The 16826-nt window shown below is 33.2% G+C and overlaps 2 protein-coding genes across 10 annotated transcripts in view; both read right to left on the bottom strand.

The window, feature by feature from the left end:
* The window catches only part of LOC129807383 (neurobeachin), a 401071-nt gene that overhangs the window by 62254 nt on the left and 321991 nt on the right, over positions 1-16826 (bottom strand). For 5 of the 8 annotated variants that reach the window (XM_055856604.1, XM_055856606.1, XM_055856605.1 and 2 more), the window contains exons 11-14: positions 12843-12983; positions 12555-12694; positions 12196-12409; positions 3418-4004 (exon numbers count right to left, since the gene is read on the bottom strand). In XM_055856604.1, coding sequence (XP_055712579.1) covers positions 3418-4004; positions 12196-12409; positions 12555-12694; positions 12843-12983 — 1082 coding nt within the window. The remainder of the gene's footprint in view (positions 1-3417; positions 4005-12195; positions 12410-12554; positions 12695-12842; positions 12984-16826) is intronic. The other 3 variants (XM_055856603.1, XM_055856609.1, XM_055856610.1) reach the window with 1 other exon arrangement.
* The window catches only part of LOC129807385 (annexin B11), a 372667-nt gene that overhangs the window by 193968 nt on the left and 161873 nt on the right, over positions 1-16826 (bottom strand). The gene's annotated exons all lie outside the window — the stretch shown is intronic.

Below are 16826 nucleotides of genomic sequence, written 5' to 3'. Positions count from 1 at the left end.
TAACCAAAAAGCCGACAACGAAATAGACCGAAACTAGTAGCCAGTTGTTAAAGAATATCTTCAATAATTTGATCTCAGGATCAAATTTGGAAAAAAAACAGTTGGATCATTCCTATTACCGGATTTTCAAAATCAAAGATATAGCAGGTTCAAGGAAGCATATTTCAATCGATTTGGACAAAGGTGGTACAGTTGGAAAGGTCTTGGAATTCCTAGTAAGTATAAACCAGTAACAGCTTAGTGTAAACCGGTTTTGAGTAGATCTTTGGAACACTTTATTTTGTGCACCGGTGAACGTTAAAAAATGGATAGAAGTACAGTAACAACTCATTACTCAAAGAATTGGACCCCTAAAGCGTATTATTAGTAAGGGAAAGTACTCTCCCTTCGAACGTTCATGCTTTCGAATAACGTGATTTTTCTTTTATTTTTACTAAGAGATTTACACATTTTTATTAAATATTAGTTAGCTTATCATCAATTTGATAATTATGTGATAATTATGTAGAAGTCTCTTGGAAAAAATAAAAGAAAATTCACATTATTAGAAGGCATGAACGTTTGAAGGGAGAGTACTTTCCCCTATATATAGATAAATAATGCAAAATTGCTCTACAGATATTATAACTGAAGTGACAAGTTCGAGTATTACGCAAAGTTGCAATATTTTGCTATCACTTATTTTTCGCGTTATTGAAAATTTATATATACCACAATTTCTAAGTGAAATGTATATATTAGATGAGTTCATATATTCTGTCAGTAGAAGAGGTCGAAAGTTTGGAGTGGTATATCTCAGCTCCTGATGAATATAATTGGATGGGTGAACTATTGTTGGAAAGCTTGGCTCATTAGCTTTTAGAATCTGGTATACTTAATCTGCTATGGATAAACCATAGTCATCCAGAACCATTTATGTCGAAGAAGACACTTTTTGCAACGTCTTTTTTGGCCATCTACTGCTGGGACCAGGAGTAACCCACACAATTCTCGCACAAGGACTGTTTGTTAGAGGAACTTAAAAGGCACAATTTGTGGAAGACACTTTTTTCTTGGACATCTTACTTTTTTTTTATTCATCGACTTTTTTTCAAGAATTTTGAATGTTAAATGCAAGGAAAAAATTACTGAAATCCTAAAAGGGTGGTTTCTGGAGGGGAAGGATAGACGTGGGGATGAAACTGATGTGATATTTGGATTTCTTGGATCAACTTATGGGGGAGCACTTAGAACATTCCAAGTCGATATCTTCATTAGTTTGTCCAGAAAATGAGATAGAAGGATTTCTGTAATTTTTTTCTATGCGTGTAAAATGTTAAAATTCTTGCAAAAGTGGATGAATAAAAAAAAGTAAGATGTCCAAAAAAAAAGTTTCTTCCACAAATTGTACCTTTTGAGTTCCTCTAACGAACAGTCCAAGTGCGAGAAAAGTGGGTCACTCCTGGTCCCAGCAGTAGATGGCCAAAAAATACGTTGCAAAATGTGTCTTCCTCGACATAAATGGTTCTGGATGACCATGATTTACCCATAGCCAATTACATATACCAGATTCTAAAAGCTTATGAACCAAGCTTTCCAACAATAGTTCACTCATCCAATTATGTTCATCAGGAGCTGAGATATACCACTCCAAACTTTCGACCTCTTCTACTGACAGAATATATGATCTCATCCAATATTTCATTAGGTATAAAAATATTTATAAAACACAATTGAAAAAATAGAAGCCCTAATATTATTTTTAACTATCACAATAAGGAAGGAATTTTTTTGCAAAACAAATCTAAAAAATACGCTTTCAATTTACGAAAAACTTATTTAAGATACCAAGTCGTGAATTTTTTAGATTAAAAACTTATTTTAATTTTTTTATATTTTTCTTCTAAATAAAACAAAAATTTATAAAAATGCAAAACTTTTCATTTATAAAAATAGCTTCTGGAAACTTGTAAATTCTAAATGAAACAAAGAATATTTTAAGGGATTATGTGAATTTTTAATATATAAAAAACTTTTTTAAATCTTTTGTGTAAAATATCAAAACATTTCAAGATTTTTTTTTCAAAGTTTGAAATCATTCGGAGTAAAAGTTTTTAGAAATTTATGTCACTCTTCTTTGCCAGTCGGAAGTGTCAACCTTACTGTGTTATCACACTTGCACATTAAAATTTTAATATTATTCACATTAACCCATTCCTTACCATGGTATTATACATCCTACGCAAATTGAGTGATTTTTGATGATTTTTTCCTGGGCAATTTTTATCCGAAGTGCTGTCAGAAATAAATTTTTAATTACTTTAATCCTTCAGTTACTTGGGAAAAATAGTCCGACAGAGATGGGAACACATTTTGTTGTTCTTTTCTCGCTTCGCAGAAAGTAATGCAAAATTTTTGCTCAAAATGGCGGACGGAAAATTCGACATCCCGTCGAATTTGTTAAAATTATTCCCTTTCCTCTTTCCTGATTTAAATTCTAGTTGCCAATTTGTTTTCTTGGATAGTTACACTATCTAAAGCAATAGAGTTTGTAATGAATTAATGTAAAGAATTTAAATTCAGTGACCGTTAAGACGTGTATTTGACAGGGGCCCCACGCGCCCCCATAATAGATAAAAAAATTTCTTTTCAAAAATTTCATCTATTAATCTGTAGGAAACTAATCCCAAAATATGAACATTCTATCTCAAGTATTTTTGGTACATTGACTGAATGGGTTAATTGTCGCTGGTGAGAGTCCAAATGTGTAATTTGTGTGTTTGAATCATTTTATATTCAAAATTTGATCTATTTGTTGATAAAAAGGTAGACTTGGCCCGCAAAATTTGATATAAATTGATTTATAGTATTAATGCGAAAAATTAATGCGATTTTCTCTTTAATTTTTTAATGTGAAAAATATTCATGCTTTAGGTAAATTTTAACTTACTTTTGCAGGCCTAGTCCACTTCTTTATCAATAAATAGAAAAACCCCAAATATTAAGTGACTCAAAGACACAAATAACATATTTGGACACTCACAAGCGACAATTAATGTGAATCATATTAAAATTTTAATGTGCAAGTGTGATAACGCCGTTAGACAGTTAGTTGTGATACTTTACAATCTCTTTTATTCTAGAATTTTAAAAATAACTTCAGCCTCGTGAACTGCCCCACCCTTCCCTATTCAAATGACTGTTCCAGAAAATTCCAGGTTGAAATTCTCCCAATCTATTGAAAACTATTCCTTTTATCTTTCACAAACAGCATATTAATATTTTGAACCTTCTAGCAGTTTGCAATTTTTTTTTATTCATCTAGCTAGAAAAGTTCATGAAAAGTCAAAATTGTGATGAGAATTTCTGCGGAAATTCCCATCATATGAGGAATGATGAAAAAGATAGAAAGAAAAAAAATAAAAAAATAAAACTCACTTGTGAGTGCTCCGTGATAGGAAGAAACCGAGAAGTTTGAGTGCCTGGAGGCGAATCAATTGGCTTTCAGCTGCAAGGAGCTTGAAGATTGTCCTCACGCCATGTTTGACATCAAAGGCAGGCACCATTGAGCTAGGATGTTCTGACATGAGCGATATTAGCATTTGCAGGACATCGTGCAGATTTTCATCCTCATGCATTGTCGTCAAGTAGTTGAGGATACTCTGCAATTCATCCTCCTTCACACCATTGCCAATCATGATGAGTTGCTTAAGGAAGAGCAGGATGTATGCACGTATGGCCAAGATATCCTTCTGGGCTGGGCGTGGTCCATCGAGTCCCTTGGGTACAATACCACTCTTTGCTCGCGGATTTACCACCCAATAGTAGAATTTGAGAGTATGCACAGTCTGGAGGACAGTACTAACACGGCGGACATTGCTGTAAATCTGCGTATCACTGAGGAACTCCGTGGCGAGGTAGGAGTACAGTCGTGCCTGCACATTGGCAGGCGTATAAATCCACAGAGATGGATTGAATAGGACATGATCCAGGAGCTGCCATGTAAGGAATGAAAAGCAGAACAACTACCGTTAGCGTTGTACAGGGTCTGTCCTGCTACAGCCACATTTTTCTCTGAGGCATGCAGCAAGATACAACATTCAAACAATCCAGATTTAGAAAGAACAACAAACGTCCATAGCATATCATTGTATAGAATATTCATATAACATATTGAACAGCAAAGTTTTTCAAATAGGCAAAAATCATAAAACAATTATAATAACCCTCACAGACAGCAAATTTGGCTCTCTATTTATAAAAGAAAGCAAAATAGAATAGCAAAGCATTTTAGCTTTGCAGAATACTGGAACTCGTAACTTCAATGCTATACCGCCGAAAATAAATTCGTATCATTCGTCTACACAGAAAAAAAATATACTTCGCAAAATTGTTCGTAAATGTTTGTGAATTTTTTGTTGGGAATTACGAAATGCTCCTAAATCGTATGACACACCAAAAGGGGTGGCAAAGCGTCCCAGGCTTTGCGAAATGCTCGAACTCGTGAATTAGATGCTATACCGCAAAAGTACTTTCGCATCATTTACCGTTTACCAGTTCTCAACCGATTTGAACCGATTCATAAATCTCTCAAAATATCCCACAAAATAGTTTTAAAATTAATAGGATTGATTTTCAGATAAAAAGTTTTATCGGTTATGAACCGTTTCATTACCGATTCAAGACCGATTGGAACCGGTTTAGTTTTATCGGTAATTCCAAGACCTTTCCCTTTCCAATGACCCCAAACATGACCCCATTTGCTTGATAAATGCGCATTCTAGTGCCTTTTTAACCTTTGACCTTGAAAAAACCGTTATTAGGGATGATTCAACGCTATTTTCGTATAGGGTCGAATGAAGACCTCTTCGACAGGGAACCTCTATTGACACTTTTGTAGAAATATTGAAATTTATTTAATGTATCAAATAAAATGTAAGTAATATGGCCTTTTTTCATTAATCTACGTTTTTCGATAAGGATAAGTGTTCGAATATCGTATTCCAAATGGTACGGAGTAGGGTGCCAATAGGTCCTGATACGAATTCTTAAAGTGTCAATAGGTGTTCCTTTCACCCTATGTACGAAATGTTCGCCTGGATAATCTCTAAAACATATCCAAAAATGAAGAAAATCGCACGGCGCGTTTTCGAGCAATGCCAAAAATCATGGTTTTGGAAGAGATGGGGAGGGGTGGGGGGAAAATGAGGGGCATGTTAACGATCTTATGGGGGGTCCCCCGAAGGTCCAAAGTCGCTATCTCTAACCGTTTGGCCTCTAGAGCTGATGACAGCCGGACGAACAGACGAACAAACAGCGTGACATTTCTCAGAAATCGTCTGAAATGTGAAGATTTGTTGAGAAAAGTGGTCTCCGGGGGGTGGAAGATGGAAATTTGGGGGGGGGGTGAAAAAATCGAGGGATTATACAAAGTGTACGACAAAACCATAAACGCACCTAATTTTTTTTTCGAATTTTGAACAATTATAGAAATTTTATTGTAGTTTTTACCTTAATACTTTCATTTTATCATCTGAGAAAAAAAATTGCAATGGTTAGCCGGTTGAGTTTGATTGAGATTTTAAATTGAAAGAAATGTTAGAAAATCGCCTTTTTCAAAGTGACAAAACCATAACCGCACGCCCTCTATTTGTAAAAATCTTATATCTATTCTCTGAAATGTCACTGTCATTTTTATTAGCGTTTACTTATGTGTCAAAAACGTTAAGATGACGCGCGGAAAAATCTTATCGGATTATGAAAAAGGCCAAATAGACTTAATGAACAGTGAAAAGAAGCCATTTCGTGAAATTGTCCACATAATTGGTCACAGTGATCGCATTGTCATGAATTATTTGAAGGATCCTGTGAGCTAGAGTTCTAACCGTAAGCATGGAAGAAAAAGGACGCTTTCCCAGCGTTCTGAGAGTAATGTGTGGCGTATGGCTTCGAATTCATCGCGCGTCTGCAGGTCAGTTAACTCTTTCGTCTCTTTTGGGACTCTGAGTACCCAAAGCAGCATATGAATATTCAGTGAAAAACAATGTTTTTTAATTATTCAGAACTTATAAAAATCCGATTCTTGTGGATGATTACAAACTATAAGGATGTCCAAATGTAAGATATTTTTTGTAGGACCTCAATTAATTCCTGAGCGCAGATATTTTTGATTAAAAAATGGTGAAATTGGCTTGCAGCATATGCTGCGGTCCGGAAAGAGTTAAGGAATCATTCGACCTCAATGTATCGGTTAGAACCGTGCAAAGGACCATGAAACGTTCGCCGGACATCATGAGAGCTAAAATGGCTCCAAGACCGCGACTAAAACCGCATCACATGGAGAGACGCTTAGTTTTCGCTCGAGAGAATTTAAACACAGATTGGACTAAGGTAATGCATATGTTTTATCACTGTCTTCTTTCATTGTGATCACTTTATACTTTTACAGATTATCTTCTCAGATGAAATGAAGTTTAAACTTAATGGACCTGACTGATTCAGGTATTACTGGCGAGATTTATGGACAGAATCGAAGTGTTTTTCTAAAATGAATTTTGGAGGAGGATTACTCATGATTTGGGGAGCGTTTTGTGCGAGAGGAACCCTGGAATTACGCTTTACCTCGCATCGAATGAAGAGTCGAGACTACATATCAGTCCTCCGAAGAAGTTTGCTGCCATACTTGAACGAGAACTTGCCATACTTGAAAGAGAAATATACACATTTCAACAAGACAACGCCCGTATTCATGTAAGTCAGGAGACGAAGGACTGGATTTCTGCCCAGGGTATTCACATTCTACCCTGCCCCGCTTCTCCTGACATTAACGCTATTAAAAACATCTGGGAAATACTTGTACCAAGTGTTTACAATGAAAATCGTCAATATCAAAACGTGGAAGAACTCAAAGTTGTATTACTTGATGTTTGGCATAACATTCCGGAAAGCACCATCCAGAATCTCATGGCAAACCAGATTTTTGAGCAGATTCGTAAACATTGAGCTACCACTAAATACTAAAAGTTCTTTTTCTGATGATTCGTGCGTTTTCTTTCATAAAATTTGAAATGCGGTTATGGTTTTGTCACTTTGAAAAAGGCGAATTTCTTTCAATTTAAAATCTCAATCAAACTCAATTGGCTAGCCATTACAATTTTCTTTTCTCAGATGATAAAATGGAAGTCTTAAGGTAAAAACTACAATAAAATTTCTATAATTTGCTTAAAATTCGAAAAAAAAATAGGTGCGGTTATGGTTTTGTCGCACACTCTATACTGCTCTGTCCGTAGAGTTCGAGCAGTAAAAGTACGTAAAAGTTTGTACTTCTTTCACAAATAAATTTTTTTCGCATCATGATCACTTGATGAGCATTTTTGTTCTTTTAAAAACTCGAAATGTTTGTAAACAAACAGAAAAAAGTGTAAAATTTTGTCATTTGTTGGTATAGGTCTGTCAAATGACAAAAATGTTCGATGATTGTCAAGGAGTAGAAAAAGCTTGTAAAGTGACAATGTTATTAAAAAAAAAGTACAAACTTGAAGAATTCTTTTAGTGAGCTTTATATTTTACGAGCATTTCGTAAGTCCCTCAGTACACAGAAAAATATTGCGTAAAATTGTTTGTAAATTTTGTAAATTCCTATAAGGACCCAACGAAATGCTCGTAAATCGTATAATTGATAAACAAATTCGTAAAAGTTAGTACATTTTCACAAACATTGTTCATACGATCGTCACTTGACAAGCATTTCTTATTCTTCTACCAACAATTGTTCATAAACGTTCGTAAACACACAAAAAATGTTCGTAAAATTTTGTCATTTGTTTGTAAATTTCTACCGGACAAACAAAAATGTACAAATCTTTTTAAAAGAACAGAAAATGCTCGTCAAATTATATTGTTAAAAACAAAGTTTGTAAGAAACACAAACTTCTACCAACTCGTTTGTAGGTTATTCGGTTTACAAGCTTTTCGTTAGTCCTTAATAGGATGTCTTACGCATTTACGAACAATTTTACTAAATATTTTTTTCTTTGCACGGTGATTGAGCGGTATGGATAATTGAAGACTAAAATAAATAATTAAACATTAAATTAAATTTTAAAAACATTAAAAAAGCCTTGATAAACCTGTCTGTGTACTAAAAAATGTAAGTTAAAGTTTTCAATGTATATTGTGAAATTTTAATTGAGTACCATGAATTTTTTCTTTCTATTGAGAATTGTGCCAAAACAAAAAAAAAAGTAGATCATAAATGAAACTTTAATTACAATTTGTAAAATAGCGGTATTTAAAAAAAAACATATAATTAATTTGGAGCAGAATATTTCATCATTAAATACAATGCCAATTTTTAATTGCATGTTGAAGTTCTGGTTGAAACCCTTTATGCTTATTTTTTCAATTGATATGTTTATCCCACCCAGGAAATACGGAGCATACATAATAATGATTCGAACCAAAAAAAAAAAACAACAGAACACTGATGATACAAATTTTTCATGATCAGCAAATTTAAAATACTGCGACAAAATTTTCAACTGAATCAGATTAATTGCATTCTCTCTCAATGATAAATAATTCCAAATTGATTTTCAATGGCATTCAGCTATTACACGAATTTCACATCTCTCGATACGTCATGCAAGAATTTTAACAATTTCTTTTCGAGCCAATATATTGACAAATAAAAAAAATTACGGGAAATCATGCTTAACAATCTTTCCAGTTAAATAAATCCATGACATAAATATATAAAGATAATATGAAAGATATTAAACGTGCACCTTACTGTCTGTAACATGAATAATTTATATAAATGTTATAATTTATTGTGAAGATTTTGTAAAAGGAAAACAAACGTAACAAAAGAAATCCCAAATAAAAGTTTTAAAAAAAATCTTCAACGACACATTTTATTGTGAAAAAAATGTGTGTCAAATTCGAATAAAGAAAATGCCCTAACAATAGGGAGATTATCTTGCAAATGTTACGGGAGTTCTTCATTGAAACTTTTTTTTCCAGGGTGGTAATATCTGACATTAAGGCTCCGCCCTTTAATAATTGTCGTTCACGCCCTGATTAAGATGAATCACTTTCAAAACCAATCACCGCAGTGTTTACAGTCTGAAGAAAGGGCTCTAAAACGTCCAGCCTAATACGGGCTTCAGACCTAAGGCTTAGCCTTATGGCTTAGCTTCTCTAATTCCTTATCAATCAAATTTTTTTTTTTGAAAAATTTTGAATTAGGATTGGATATTTATAAGTAAATGACCTATTAGATTCTGAAAAGCCAATAAAATTGGTTGTTGTTTGGGATTTCCAGACATTCTGGAACTGGGCTAAACCTTTAGTTTGAAAACCGTCTACTAGAACTAGAACATGTCTTTTACACAGAAAAAAAATATTTTGCAAAATTGTTTGTAAATGTTTGTGAAATCCTATGGAGGACTTACGAAATGCTCATGAATCATAATCATAGTGAATCATAGTTTGTAAAATTTTGTACTTCTTTTCACAAACATTGTTCGTAAAATGATCTTTTGACGAACATTTTATGTACTTTTACAAACATTTTTTGTCATTTGTTCGTAAATTTTTGTTTGTCTGGCAAAACTTTACGAACAAATACGAACAAATGACAACATTTTACAAACATTTTATTGTGTGTTTACGAACAAATGTTTGTAGAAGTACAAGAAATGTTCGTCAAATGATCGTTTTACGAACAATGTTTGTGAAAAAAGTATAAAATTTTACGAACTTGTTTGAGAGTTATACGATTCACGAGTATTTCGTAAGTCTGCCATAGGATTTCACAAACATTTACGAACAATTTTACAAAATATTTTTTTCTGTGTAGAACGTTTTTATTTCAAAAATTCAAAAGTTTTTGAAAAAAACCAACAATTTTGTGAAGTCACGCCCAATTGAACTCTATAGAGTAACGGAAATTCCATCGGATTTCGAATAATACTTCTTTAAAAAAAAATAGCTTTCTTAAATTCCTGATAAATCAAATTCAAAGATAATTTACGCTTTTCGTTCTATAACTTGGGCATGAATTTCCTACGCAAGCCTTCCTGTAGTAATACGCACGCAAACCCATGTCTGTAATGTTGGTTATCCTCAACTGATTTTTCACGGAATTACGCATTCTTCATTGGTATATTGGACGAATATTAAAAAGAATTCTCTTTGAATTTATGAAAAGTTCTTGTTTATTTATTTTTTTTAATAATTTATGTTGGAAAAATTTCCCGATCATATGTAACCGGTACCTGGACGAATTCCCAGAAGCCAAAATCCCGAATGGGTCCCAAATCCCAAAAAGACAAAATGTCGAAAAGCCAAAATCCCGAAAAGTCAAAATCCCGAACATCCAAAATCTTGAAAAAATCAAAATCCCGAAAAGTCAAAAATCTCGAAAAACCAAAATCCAGAATGAGCCAAAATGTTGAAAGTCAAAATCCTGAATACCCAAATTTCCAAAGATCCAAAATCCGGAATGGATCGAAATTCTGAAGTTATCAGGAAACTTCCCTTTACTCCAAAAACCGAAATTAATAATTCCGAAAACACAGAAAGTGTTCCTTTGACCCAGTAAGCGAAACTAGTATTTAAAGAGTATGATATTCGACTCTAAACTCAGACTCGAGGCAACATAACGTCCTTAGCTTTACAAAGTTGCAAATCTAGATATAATTGTGCATGAAATGTGGCTATACGGGATTTTAACCCATTCATTGGTGATTTCGACTCAATCGGAATTTTCGCTTTTCAGAATTTTGGCTATTCGGGACTTTGAATTTTGACCCATTGGTGATTTCGAGATTTTGAAGTTCGAGATATTTATGGTTCTGGTTTTTGACAGGGCCCCATATGTAACAGATTCACACTCATTGATATAAGTTTTCCAGTGATTTTTTTTACGGTTTGTAGAAATATCACTTATTACATCATATTGCAAAAGGGCTTAGCAAAGATTTTCAAGGAGAGTAGCCTATATTTTTACTGATTGCAATAGCGGGTTGATTCTATGTAACATTGTCAAAGTATCTCTGACTCAATTATTGAATATCAAAGACTCGAAAATACGCATAGGGAGACCTAAGTAACAAAACATAATGGTTTTTAAAAGGTAAGGAGAAATATATTCGTTTAAAAACGTTAAAATCTACTGATCGACACAGGAAAAATATGGTAAAAAAACATAATTGTGTCGTTAGCATTTCGTGTTCGCTGGGTTCTCAATCTTTAAATTCTAACACTATTTAAAAGAAATAATAATAAAATGAAATAACGACATTGACTGTATTTTCTCGTAAATCTACATTCTGACAGATTTCCTGTTTATATCTTTTCAGTAATAACCCGCTAAGCAACAAAGAAGGATCAATACACTTTTTTTTTCATAACGCATAAAAACACACTTTGAATGCACCGGTATAGTCATTCGAATTTCAGGAATTTATATTAGAAAAACTTGACTGTTTAGTAATTTTGATAGAAAATTATTATCATACACAATATTCTCTAAAGATTTGAAAATCCTACCATGGCTTGAAAGAACACTTTCAAAAAACTTATGTTATCGAGACGACCAAAGACTTACGATAATTACTGTCGTAACCATCACGTAACATTTACTTTAGCAGAATTATCTGAGACAGAAATAGTTTTAATAACAAGAAAATTACACTCAGAAGAAAACGGGGGGCGATTAACTTTTTTCCTCATAACTTTAACACTTTTTAGGTGTAAAAATATAACAATAGTTTTTAATGTTAATTTTACATCTTTTGAGGGTAAAATTAACATGAAAAAAGGTAACTTTAACCTCTGATACACCTAAAAAGGGTAATATTTACACCGATTTCAGATCAATACTGCAGGGGAAAATAAACATTACCGGAATGCTATTTTAACTTTTTCGGATTTCTCTCAGTAGTGTACGTATCGTTTATGTTATTTTTCTCACTTTGACCAGAAAGTGTTACTTGGGTAGTTTTTTCAAATAGGCGTGAACAATTATAAATGGGCGGAAGTTACTAAGGAAGCCCAATTACTACCTTCCCAACAAGACATTTAAAATAATAAAGAAAAAGTTTCAATAAAGAATATTTCCGGTGTTTCAATTCATTCCCTTTTTTTTCTTAAGCAAAATTCATTGAAAAAAAAATGTTTGAGATTAAGAGAGATAGATAAAATATTTACCTGCTTGAGAAGAAGATCACTATTGGCCGAAAGACAAGTCACAAGGTATTTCGTAAGATTGAGAAATGATCCAAGAACTTCCAGTGTTAAATGTTCCCGGGAAGATCGCTGTAACATGAAGGATATCACGAGAAAGCCACGATTTTGTATCATATGTTGCTGTACAGTTTGTGAACTCTCCACCAGTTCACAGATGAAACCCAACAATTTTGAACTAAAATTTATGAGAAATAAAATTATTGAAATTTTTCCCTCTTTAGTGGAGTTCATTTTAATGGAATAGGCATGGTATTTGCTGAGTGATTTTATTTTTAATTAATAAAAAAAAACGTTGAAATATTGCATAGAATGATACTTACCAGAGTGCTGGATCTCTTTTAACATCACTAGTGCCATCGTAGGGCATGTCTAATTGGGAAAAGAGGGGGAAAAGCACTTGAATTCCTCCGATAGAATTCAACGTACAGTGAATGGAATGCGTAACGACAGCTTTCACGTCCTGTCCAAAATACGAGAAATGCATGAATATTAATTCATTTATTAATACAGGTGCAGTCAAAGAGGAAAATTCCTCTTGTCTTCAAAATCCTTTGAGTGAAATATTGAGTGGTAGCCGAGTATATAGAATGGTATTTGAAGTTAATTACCTGTAGCATAAGAGCATGTGGTGTATGTACAAAGAACGAAACATTCCCTTTGGGTGCCGATTGCAGGCACAACTGACCATCCGTAGCCACTGGATTGTACATGAACACAATTGCATTGGACAATTTTCCATCGTACAGAACCTGAAATATTTATTCACAATACTTCTTCATAAACATTGTCAAAAAATTTTCATTCAGTTAAAATTTTCACAAAATATCATTGAATAAATGGAATTATTTCTCCTGAGCCACAAAAATGTCCAATTTTTCACGGAATCGGGATTTAATAATCAAATTAAAAAAAAGAGGAAAAACCAGCCATTAACGCAAGAGCGAAAAAGGCAAAAAAAATCATCCAATTCTAGTTATGAAACTTTTGAAAAATCAGAGAGAAAAACTAAAGAGGAAAACTTGGAATAATAAATGTTTATTTATAAACCACAATTTCCATTGAAGAAATATATTTAATTTCAAAATGCATGTTTCACATCCACATGCACCTATTAAACACATTCAAGATAAACACCATTTGGAAAATTAATTTTCCAAGAAAAGACCAAAGCATACGAATGGGGGAGGTTTCAATGAAAAAGCTCTTCAGAGAAAGCTCATAAAGTCACTCACAATGTGACTCAAAATAATACTCTTTAATAAATTGTGAAAGGAAAACCTAACTCATAAAAAATCATTCTTGCACATAATTATTTCATTCACAATTTAAATAGCTCAGTAATTAATGCATTGACAAATTATTTAAATATTATAAACCATATTTCATTCATTGAACATTATTACTCGATTGATTTCATTCATATTTCGTATACATAATGATAAACCATAGAAGAAATAAAATATTTAATAATTATTTTTACTTCAGCGGAGCAATGGGAAAATAGCAGAAGATCGGAATGATTTGCATCATTTGCATTTGCAAACCAAAAGCGATACCTATTCTAAAAGTTAAGAACTTCACCTAATATTGTATAGCGCATAGGGTAAGTGTACCCAATTTCGGCACAGCTACATGCAATCGCCAAAGTCCTATGTTTGAAATGTAACATTTTAATACAAATTGATTTTTTTTGTTACTTATTTGGAATTTTGCTTGGAACCTTGTAGACAGTTTATCGTTTTTGTTTCCTCTAAAATCATTCTTAATATATTTTAAAATAAATGAAAATATACACATGGCTTTGAGTAATATTTCGGCCATCTTGATTCTCATAATTATTTGTTCTTCCGAAATTCTTCCAAAGCCTTATTCATTTGATCTTCTTCGTTTAAACGACATTTTTTTTGTATTTTTTTTTGCTTTGCATAATCTCAAAAGTATGCGAAAACTAAGAATGAAAATTTGAAGGATGAAAATAGTGGACGAAATTGCAAGTTCCCGAAATTTGGTACAGTTTCCCTATGTGTTAGTATCGATAATTAGCAGATATGATCCTTCGTAAACGATAATAAGGGTAATTCATACGTTTTCGGAAAGTGCCAGTCACTCAGGAAACCCCATCAAATATTTCCAGAGCTTTCGACTCGGTCTCCAAGCCTTTCACTGTGGTTAAGTTGCAAATTTTTTTAACTAGGAACTAGGAGCAGAAGACTTACACTGTACTGTCTTTTTTAGTGACTCTACTCTCACCATTCCCATTGTAATCCTGACCAAAATTCTGCACAACTCTCAGAAAGAATTTTTCAAAATTTGAGTGAATTGTTAAAAATCGTTAAAGATTAGAGACTACAGCGAAAGCTCTCGAGATATTTGAAACATAAATCGTTTTGTCACTTTTGGAAGTTAGAAGCTTATGAACTGTTCGTTGTAGAACTTAGAGCCATATTTTATGGAAACTAAGGGAATAATTCATTTAATTTAATTTCTTCATGATACTCTCTACCTTATTTTTTAAATCATGGAAATTTCTATTGATTTTACAAGAGCATTCAAAGTGTATCATTTGAAGTTTTCCTCTTAGATTTAGTAAGGTTCCTTTTGATAACTTTTAAGTATGACTAAGGCTTAAGGAAGATTGTTTCGTTTAAACTTTCTAGAATTAACATAAAAATAACTTAGTGCAAAAATGTGAACCGTGCAGTTTAATTATAATTTTAGATATTAATGCCCTAATACGGGCTTCAGATCTAAGACTTATGCCCAACGCACAATCACTTTTGTTTTGTAAACATGTTTTTGACATTTCAGTGAGAGTGAATGAAATCTAGATCTAGTCATCTCGCTCTCTCCCATAGAAAATTTTGTAAACATGTTTATAAACAAAAGTTATTGTGCGTTGGGCATTAGCCATCTGGGATTAACTTCACTTAACTGAAGATTTACTGAAATATTTTGAATCACGAAAGTATTGCATTTTGCCTACTTTTCGGTAAATAAAAACTGTAGTATTCGCTGTCCAGTCAATTTTGTCTGGATATTTCGTGAATTACCCCTCCAGGATTGAATTATATTAAGGACAAAATGATCCATTAGATTTTGAAAATCTAAAAAAAAGGCTGCCATTTAGGATTATGATACCTTCGGAAACTTGGTTAAACCCAGTTAAACCTCTTGTCTGAAGATCGCTAAAATCTAAATCGTCTACTGACTAAATAAATATACAAGTCAATCCACGGGTTTATGGGTGAAATATTTTAAAAACAGTTTCAGAATCTTGTGGAAAGAAAGTTAAATTGGAAAATAACAAATCTTTGACAAACTTTTCCAATTTGCGGAAAGTTATATAATAATTTGATGGATATAACATGAAGAAAATTGCAATGGTTTGAAGAAGATACTACAGGGTGAGTCAATTGAACTGCAACTTTTGAAAGTATGGTATTTATTTTTAAATTTGAAAACGAAATTTATTGATGTAAACGAGAAAAAGTCAGAAAATAGTCAACAATTGAGAATCTATCTAAAATTTGGAATAAAATCACCTTTGGAATGGATAATAGTCATATGTTGATCAATGAACGCATCACACGCTACCCGAAGATGGGACACCGGCATGTGAGTTCATTCAAGACGAAGGGCTGCCTTCAGCAGATTGATATTCTGGTATTTTTTAGTCATGACATTAACCAACAAAATGTCCCTTTTGGAGAAGTCGAGAGTGAGGGTCAACGGGTTCGAAATCAATAACAAAACGTTGTTTTTTTAGCCAATCTTCTTTGACGCGCAATTTCTGTAATGACTCCGAGGGCTCCGAGGCTTATTGGAATCTCCACTATTTCTAATCGATTTTTTATGTACTCACGGCTTTAGAGCTTCTTTAAGGACAATTTTCCAATACACATTGATATTCATTTTGACCCCATAGTCCAAAAATACCAAAGGAAAGCGATAATTTGACATCGCGGAAGTCCATACCATAAAAAATGACGGCCCTTGACTTCCGGTAGACGTTCAAATTTTGAAATTACAGTTTGACCGTTTCTTTAGATACACATAACCATTTTACTTGTTCACGTATTGTTCAATTGGATAATTTTGCTCATCAGAGAAGGTATTCTTCGGCAATTGGCCTCTAACGGCCAAGCGAAGCAACTCATTCACCCAATCGAGCATAATTTTTTCTTGAACATCGATAAAATCTTACACTTTTTGGAATTTATAAGGCCTTATATAGACGTCCTTTTCAGACATTAGTCTCATGGTTAGTTAAGATATGTGCGCCTCAGAGACCGTTTGCCTACATGACGCAGATTTTGTTCAATTCGCTTCTTCGCCTTAAGGACGATGGTTTACAATGATGCAATTTTTTTTTTCGACATCCACCATAGAATTTAATAATGCTGGCAGTATCCCTGTATCGAGTTATATTTCAAAACTCAAAAAATTTTATCTCATTCAGGTTTTAAGGGGCCCTCAAGATAACCATTGGAACCTTTTCGGACAAATATGGAGCAATCGCGTCATCATTATAGAGTGCCATTACGGATAAAAAAAGATCACAAAAAATTTACATTAATGATTTTGTGAGCATG

This window comes from Phlebotomus papatasi, chromosome 3, assembly GCF_024763615.1.
Source record: "Phlebotomus papatasi isolate M1 chromosome 3, Ppap_2.1, whole genome shotgun sequence".
In the NCBI taxonomy this organism is placed as follows: Eukaryota; Metazoa; Arthropoda; class Insecta; order Diptera; family Psychodidae; genus Phlebotomus; species Phlebotomus papatasi.
Note: the sequence above shows the minus strand (reverse complement) of the source record. Positions and strands in the feature narration are given on the sequence as shown.